Source organism: Vigna umbellata, chromosome 2, assembly GCF_029865625.1.
Source record: "Vigna umbellata cultivar VRB3 chromosome 2, Vumbellata_1.0, whole genome shotgun sequence".
NCBI classification, from domain to species: domain Eukaryota; kingdom Viridiplantae; phylum Streptophyta; class Magnoliopsida; order Fabales; family Fabaceae; genus Vigna; species Vigna umbellata.
In genome coordinates, this window is record NC_142166.1 from 29310717 (window position 1) to 29319439 (window position 8723).

Sequence of the window (8723 nt, forward strand, 5' to 3'; positions counted from 1 at the left end):
AAAATATCATTCTCCCATAATAACAAGTTCCCTTTATTCACATTCTCATTCTCTGTTCCATTCTCATATATTAACAACAGGCATCCTTTAATCAAATAAGAACGAACTTATTACAGTGCATTTGACTTCACGCTTCTGAACAAAAGAAACGAACTATAGTCCACTTACGGACGTTAAGAATACTAAAATAGTTTAAATGGGATTGAGTTTAGAAAATCAGAGTAATACTTAGAAAATATTGAGTACAAAGACTTTAGGTTGAATTAAGAGAATAAATATCTTACAGAATAACTTAGATAAAGAATAGCTTAGATAAATAACCAGAGAAGTTAAAGTACAGAAAACAACTCTTACTGTAAATGAACGAACGTTCAGAAATTTACTTTGGACGAACGTCAATTACGTTCGCTCAGAATTCAATAATAAGGACGAGCGTTCAGTTTGAAACCGAACCCTGCTTTGGACGAACGCTAGGTCAATGACCGAGCACAAATCAGAACGAACGCTGGATACAAACCGAGCGCTATTTAGGACGAACGCTTCGGTATAAGACCGAACGCCAATTCAGACGAACGTTCAGTATAAGGGCGAACACTCTATAGAACGATCGTTCGACATAAGGCCGAACGACATTAAGGACGAACGCTCGACATGAGGCCGAACGTCACGTATTTATAAAGTTTCAAATATTTATCTAAACTGAGCTGAAACGAACGCTCATTCACTAAATTGGGGACGCTCGTTCCCGAGCAGAATTCATTCCAAATGAACGAATTCCAACTAAGTTATTTTAATGAAAAACCGAACGGTATATGACCGTACAGTGACGAGCGTCATTCATAAAAGGGAAGATTAAAATTCCAGATTTCTCAAACTTAACAGAATTTTCCAGATTTCATTTTTCCAACTTTATAACATTCATTCCAGATTTAATTCACCTTCAACATCATTATCATACAGTTTCAATATCCAAATCCTTCCAAATATATCATAAACATACTCCATTCATACATAATCAATTCAACATGCTTTTTAATCAAGATCAACAACATATATCATACATAAAAGTCAGTGTTCATCCATAACAGATCAATCAAAACCAGAATTCATATCAGATCTCAGTAACCATTCATAACAGCTCAACTTCATGAAATTCATACATGCACAATAACAGTGATCATCCATACAACTCAAATCTTATATTCTTCATTCATGCAACTCAGATCATTCAACATACAGTATAAATTAAACATATAAGCTTCCCTTACCCGGATTGAAATTCAAGCTTGTTCTAGATGTATAAAAATGGCTTCGTCCAACTACGTTTTGCTTAGGATTCTTGACTCTTCCAGAACCAAATCTAACCACAGATTACAGAACACTTAGAATACCAGTTTGCATGCAACTAAAACTCTATTTTTCCAGAACCTAAGGACGAACTACGAAAGGGACTTACCAGTGTCAGTCTTTGAAGCTGTTCGGTCCAATGGATAGCTCTTAGTGCAGTGGGTGTTCCTACGGTGCTGAAAACGTGATTGGAGAAGAAACGTAAGGATTACAGTAGAGAGAAGTTTAGGGTTTTTAGAGAGAAGTTGGAGAAGATGAAAGGGTGAGTTCAGAGGTTGAAGATGAGTTCGTGCAAGTGAGAGAGAGTTTTCGAAAAGTCTGGTTTTGTTAAACCAACGTTCAATTGGAAGAACGTGTCACAGGTTGCCACATGCACACCAAACTCTGATTTAGAAGATTCCAACGTGACAAGTGGCGTGTGTGCATGCAGAGTTTAGTGCGTTTTAATGTTTCAGAGAATGATGAGCGTGGTGCTTCGTGCACGTCAGACAGAATTGTGATCAGATTAGGAAGTGGGTTTTAAATGGCTGGGAATGAGGTGGCAAGCATTAAGGGTGAGATGTCAGGATTAACTTAAGCTAATTATTAAGGGTCTCACAACATCCCTATTTATGTACGAATTTCTCAATTGGGTCCTCGTTTTTTAAAGTGTATCAAAATGGTCCCTAATTTTGAAAATTGATATCAATTGAGTCCTTTCCGTTAAGTTGGCTAGACGGCGTTAAAAAAATTGATGAGTGGATGCTGAGATGACAAACGAGCGCTCGTCCACCAGCGAACGAACGCTCGTCCAGCAGCGAACGAACGCTCGTCCACCAGAGAACGAACGCTCGTCGACCTCTTACTGCTGGACAACCGCTCGTTCCACACTGGACGACCGTTCGTTCGGTGGTCGACGAGCGTTCGTTCGCTGATGGACGAGCGTTCGTTCGTTGGTGGACGAGCGCTCATTCGTCATCTCAGCATCCCACTCATCAATTTTTTTAACGCCGTCTAGCCAACTTAACGGAAAGGACTCAATTGATATCAATTTTCAAAATTAGGGACCATTTTGATACAGTTTAAAAAACGAGGACCCAATTGAGAAATTCGTACATAAATAGGGATGTAGTAAAGGATTAAACCTAAAAAATATTATTAATATAATAAAATTTAGAAATAAAATAAAAACAAAAAATAGAAAAATAAGGAAAATCTAAAATGCCCAATGTAAAAACCTAATACGGTTTTCTGCTTGCGTGGTATTTGAAAAAGGGAGAGGGGGACTGGATTTGAAAAACGGGGAAGGGAGCTAATTAGTTTCTGGAATTCGGAAAGCTGGAAAGAATTAGAGGGAAGAAGAATACTGGATTGAAGAAAGAAGAAAATTAGGATTGTATTGGTTTCACACAACGAAGGTTATTTACCCAAATCTTATCTCTTTGCTTGAACTGTTTAAATCACTGGTCAAATTTTCTTATCTTTTGGATTTGTTCATGCGCGTTTTCTTAATCTTTGTTAGTTGTATTTCCTCTGTTCTGCAAATCTGATGCATGATTTCTTAGCATTATTGTGATAAATTTGTGTGTCATAATTTTTTGTGTCTCTGTTGATTCATGGATACGGAATAAACAAGAAACCATAAACAAAAAATGACAGACCCATTATCAGAGATGATTTAAAAAAAAAAATTAAAACCCAAGGTCACAAACACAGAGAAGAGATATGGCTTTTGATTTCAAAATTTTGGATGGTGAGATAATGAAAACCACGTCGCGCCAGAGAACATAATGCGGTGGTTGAGCGATGCTTCCGGCAAGTGGTTTCGTCAACACCAATGACGGTGGCGATGATTGAATAACGCAACGCAGGAAACAGTCAGCGGCAACGGCGCGGCCAGCGATCTCGGGGTTAGGTTAAAAACATATAAAATAAAAAAGTTAAAATAATAATTAGAAATTGGATCCGGAATAGGGGTGTGCTAACTGTCTTTCAAAAAAGAAATTTCAGAATTGATCTACCGTTTTGGCTCTGTTCAGGCGACCAACAATACAATCAACAGAAAGACAGTGGACAAGAACACAAAATAGCACACATTCAAAGCCAAAAAGTAATAATACACCATAAATTAAACTACCAAACAAGGCTACAAAAGAATGCTGAAGAAAACCAGTGAAGAAAACCAACCTGGATGAAAAAAAAAACAAACCAAACAAATGAGTGAGAAAAGGAAAAAGAAAGGAAAGGAAGAAGAAACTGAGATGAAGTGAAACGAAAAGGGAGAAGAGAGGAATCCGTGTGAGAGATGGGTGGGGGGCGCACGGAGAAAAAATAGGGTTTTCAAATTAATTAAAAAAATCCTAAATGATAAAAAGTAAAAAAGTTTTAACCTAAGGACAAGCGGAGGAACATGGTGTAGTGGTGGAGGCAGCAACACCCTAAAAGTCGTATATGTGGGCTTTCCGTAAGGCCCATCGGGAATAAAGGCCCAATTTAAGCGTAGTCCCTTTGCTAAGTAGAAAAACCTTTTGCCCCCATTGCTGCAACTCATTCGTTTATTCATTTGTCGCCACCACCGGCGAAATCCCATTCCAGTTTTTCTATCATCTCTTCCCACCCCAGGTGCGTACCTTGCTAAAGGGTCGTTGGCAATTTTTTGTTTTGTTTTGTTTTTGTGATTGTCGTTCTTGGTTTTTGCAGATTTTGAAGAAGAAAATGGTGAAGAAGAGAAAGCGCAGTGAGAGTGGTCAAGTTGTTGCACATCCTAAAAAGGAAGATGCTTGCTCCAGAGAGACCGGTGAGGACCCTTCTGGGTTGGAAGGATAAGAGTCAAGTCACTGATGAAGTAGAAGACAATAACGTTGCTTCACCAATATTTAGGAACAAAGAGAAGGTTTTGGTCACTTGCTCTAGGCGTATCAGTTACAGGTACAACCTAATATACACCCCATAACTTTTAGTTACAGTTTTTGTTGCTTTTTCGAGTTTGGATATTGTTATGGTATTCATGGGTGGAGTGATTGTTTTCCATTAATTTGTAGGTACCGACATTTGATGTTGAACTTGGTGTCACTTTTGCCGCATTGCAAGAAGGATAACAAGGTTGAATCAAAAGAAACTAAAGGCGCCACCCTTAATGAGCTTGTTGAGCTCAAAAGTTGTTCTTCGTGTTTATTTTTTGAGGTATTTTATTTATATGCCACAAGGTTTTTTCAGTGCCGTGTTACTTCAATTTAGGATTGATATGTTGTGCTGTTCTCTAGACTAGTATTTGCATTTTTTTTTTGCGCTATTTGGAAAACCTGAAGCATGCTAATGGGTAGGGGAATTCTATGTTGGTCACAACTGTTGATGCTATTTCAATGAGATGCGGTCGTGAGTTTGAGTCTGGTCAACTTGTTATATTCTATTAGTGTCTTCTCTCATTTTTTATGTATCAATTTCAGTGCAGGAAAGCAAAAGATCTTTATCTCTGGATGGCCAAATGCCCCAGTGGCCCATCTGTAAAATTTTAGTCAGTGCAGGTATATTCCGATTCAATCATTGTAATCTTAATATAACACTAGTTTGCTTGCTCTGATTATTTAGAGTTCTGATGTCTGTATACTCTAGGCATCACTGGTCATTCTTCCTAGTGAACTATGTCTTTTGTGTTTCTCTCTCTATCTCGACCATTTTTTATACACTTTTAGTGATTTTCCTTTTTCCTCCACTGTTTTTTCAGTTCATACAATGGAGGAGTTGAAGCTAACGGGAAATCACCTAAAAGGTTCTCGTCCACTTTTGACGTTTTCTGCAAATTTTGAAAAAGATGCACATTGGAAACTGTTAAAGGAGATGTTGTTACAGGTGTGTTGTTGGTTTCTTTTGTTGCAAGTTTTTTCGTTTTTGTCCATCTAGTTCCATCCGAGGAAAGATGGATTTCTGTAAACTTATGTTGATAACTCTAATATGTGCACTTTCGTATATAAGGTAAAGGTTAGCTTGATGATTTCATCTTATTTTTATGATTCGTGATGTTGTAAACCATGAATTTCCGGCCAAATTAAGAACAGCTTCATGTGCTTTCTACCAATTTAATTGGAATCTTACATTTTTGTCGTCATATATCTTCCTACGATTTTTTTCTCAATTTATTATGTCTGATCAATGAAAATTCAATTGATGTTATTGTTATGCCCATCTATTTTACATAGTTTATGTCATATATCTGTTTAATGTATATTTTCTGTGTGCAGTTCTCTCTATTTCTGATACTGTTGTTTGTTTACTGTATTTGATAATTTCTAATATACTATTTCTTTCCTTTTGTTTAGATATTTGAAGTACCAAAGGACCATAGAAAGGCGAAGCCCTTCCATGATCATGTTTTTGTTTTCTCAATAGCTGATGACCATATATGGTTCCGGAATTACCAGGTTTGTGTCTGAATTTCGGAATTACCATAGACTATTTTTGCATTAAGATAAAGGTTAAAAAATCCTGGAGATTATTGTTAGGAGCATCTTTTCTGCCTATTTCTATACAAATTAAGTGTATGCATTGTTATTATAAACATGTTTATTGCTCTTTTTAGCCACATGTTAATGATTGAAGTGAAGTTTGGGTCGAGCATTTTTAACCTTTACTCCTTTACTTTCTTATAAACATTACTCAATTATCAACTTATCTATACATTTCAATTTGAAGTTTTAGTTTTTGACAAGACTTAGATAATATATAAAGAATGGTTAACCACAGGAATTTTGAAGATGGAGGATATTTGACCATTATAATGAGTTTAAATTTTATCTACTACCGATGTAAAACATTTTATTTGTAAATACATTAATATGTTCCGCTATGGTATTGTTTTGTAAGCTCAAAGGTTAAACTATGATGCATGTAATGTTTTATTTTATTGACCATCTTTATTCATTTAATTATGGTCAGTCTTACCAGATCAGTGAAGATCGAATCAAGTGGGGATTTTGGTTTGACCTGTGCATGCCTGCGATAGATGTTATACTCCGTTTTTGTTGGACAATATACCGTTAGATTGAGTCATTTGTGTTATACTCATGACATGGTCATTAGAGGACAATTGTTACTATTAGTTGTTCGCAATACTCCTATTTAATTCGAACATTATATGGTTTCATTTTCTCCAACTATATAATATTGATTTTTCCATGAGACAATATTGTAGTATTTTCTACCTGTTGCTAATGCCTACTGAGGAATGTTACATCTTTATTCCCTTGCAGATTTCTACTCATCATAATGAATCAGACAAATTACCAAGGGGAGGCCTTGATAAAATGACATTGATTGAGGTCTGAAAACTGGTTCTTCATGTATCTTTTGATCTTTCAATTTCTAACATTCATTTAACCTATGAGCAAACTATTATTTGTTTAGGTCGGTCCACGGTTCTGCTTGAATCCAATTAAAATATGTGGTGGCAGTTTTGGAGGCCCGACATTATATGAGAATCCATTTTATGTATCTCCAAATCAGGTACCAATCAATATATTTTTAATGTATGCTTTGAATTTCTCTAGCTTTCTACTAATAATTATATCTGTCATTGGTTGGTTGTGATAGGTTCGGGCTTTGGAGAAAAAGAAGAAGTCTGGAAAGTTTGCTAAGAAGGTCAAAGCAAAGACAAGGAGGAAAATGCATGAGATGTCTAATCCTCTGGAGCCTGATGAGTTTGCAGATATGTGGAAAGATTGAACATTTGGTTGTCAGCAACAGCTTTTGATGTGAATTGCTTTATATCTTCAGTTGGAGATATAGGCTGTACTTCTTTTTCTTCAATGTTATTTTCTGTTATGGTTGCAGAGGCTGGTTGTTCTCTTATCAAACATTGATTTGGTGGAAATTAAATTTTGGCAGAGAAGGTTCCAGTTGAGTTTGAGATTAGGTTTGAACGATATGTTTATTGTGAGCTTCCACCTGTAGCGATGGAAGTTCTATCTGAGCTTTCATCTCCTGTGGAGAACAACCTTTCTTTTGTATCTCACCCACCCAAAGTAATCAGATTTTGGCCTATGACATTTTTACCATGTTTGTGTTTTCAATATGGTTTGTTTCGGGTGGCTCTTCGACAAAACAAAGAGATTGAAAGTATTTTAGTTGATTTGTCCTTTTTTAAAATTAACAATTTTTGGCTTCTTTATTGGTCGTTAATTTCAGGCGTACTTTTGTTTCTGGTTTTCTTAACAAAAGAGAAGGGTTTCCAAGGCCCGAATTGCGCCATGGGCTCCCAAGTTGTGATTTTCTTTCTACACAGTAGGAATATCTCCCTGCACCCCCAAAAGTACCAAATGATCAAATTGCCTTTAAACAAACTCTTGAACTTGGTGGTACCACAAAATTATATCTTCTGAATGTTTCACAATTTAATTTATCATTTCGGAATGAATTTTTTGGAAGAGGCTATAAATTATTCCAGAAATTTTTTGGCATAAAAACACTTTTCTTTCGGTCTTATGTAATATTTTGAAAAATTAATCCGAAAAATAACAATCTAAACCTATGAAAGCGTACAAAGTCATGTTAAGTACTTGAATTATAGGACACTTTTAACTTTTTGATTGATCAAATTTAAGAGCCATAAGCCGATATTCTAGAAAAAACTATAAATTGATGATCTTTGGCTTGAAAAATATTACGAATGGAACAAAAGGATATATATACTTCCTCTTAAAATAGAAAGGATTTTTCTTGATTTTAAAATATATAATTGTGAAGGAAAACCGTGAGAAATAATAATAACTAATAAATCACTGGCAACTCATTATCCTATCTACCTAGTGTGATACCACGACATAGTTTTCATTATCAAATACTCATGAAAGCATGTCACGTCTCAAACATAAAATAGTGTCCCATGTCGGTGTAGAACATTGGTATAGATATTACCAAGAATAGTGACAGTATATGCAGATAATATATGTATAATTTGCCGTATTTTTCTTCCTCAAAAGGAAAACTTTGTCAACACACTCTTTTAATTGATAAATTTTGAAACAAAAACAAATAATCATAGAAACTAGTATGTTAAGATAACCTTTCAAAAAAAATATTGGAATTGCGTTATACTACGGATCATGTATGAGATGAAAGCAAGTTTAGCACGCAACTAAAATACTTCATGTCACGCTTTTCACCAAATTTTTTAATTGTTTTCACATTTTTAGTTACAAGCAGTATGAGAATATAGATAAAAGGTAATTCAGCATTCAAGTAAGTAACACGACCCTTCGGATAATCAACTAAAATCTTAAATTTATAATAAATATAATTATTTATCTTTTTATTTAAATTTTATATTTATAAATTTCGGGATAAATTTATAATTAACTAACATAAACTTAATTATGATTCTATATACTTCACCTTTAAATTTG

General features: G+C 35.2%; 1 protein-coding gene and 1 pseudogene across 2 annotated transcripts; both read left to right on the forward strand.

Annotated features, from left to right (window-relative positions):
* The first annotated feature begins 2617 nt into the window (after positions 1–2617).
* Positions 2618–5175, forward strand: LOC148203753 (ribosome biogenesis protein BRX1 homolog 1-like; annotated as a pseudogene). Its single transcript, XR_015784257.1, has 5 exons — positions 2618–3948; positions 4027–4254; positions 4368–4509; positions 4773–4850; positions 5051–5175. The product of XR_015784257.1 is annotated as a ribosome biogenesis protein BRX1 homolog 1-like (transcript).
* LOC148203754 (ribosome biogenesis protein BRX1 homolog 2-like) lies at positions 5057–7485 on the forward strand. The gene is made up of 5 exons (XM_088106536.1): positions 5057–5175; positions 5643–5744; positions 6573–6641; positions 6727–6825; positions 6913–7485. Exons 1-5 carry the CDS (start codon positions 5059–5061, stop codon positions 7042–7044), a joined length of 519 nt encoding a protein of 172 aa, XP_087962662.1. The 5' UTR covers positions 5057–5058; the 3' UTR covers positions 7045–7485.
* Positions 7486–8723: the final 1238 nt, after the last annotated feature.

What these genes read in the sequence shown, in the direction of transcription:
- LOC148203754 (XM_088106536.1), top strand. Translation starts at nt 5,059, where the DNA reads ATGGAGGAGTTGAAGCTAACGGGAAATCACCTAAAAGGTTCTCGTCCA. An exon ending in TATGGTTCCGGAATTACCAG is followed by an intron (nt 5,745 to 6,572) that starts GTTTGTGTCTGA and finishes ATTCCCTTGCAG; the next exon opens with ATTTCTACTCATCATAATGA. An exon ending in ATAAAATGACATTGATTGAG is followed by an intron (nt 6,642 to 6,726) that starts GTCTGAAAACTG and finishes TTATTTGTTTAG; the next exon opens with GTCGGTCCACGGTTCTGCTT.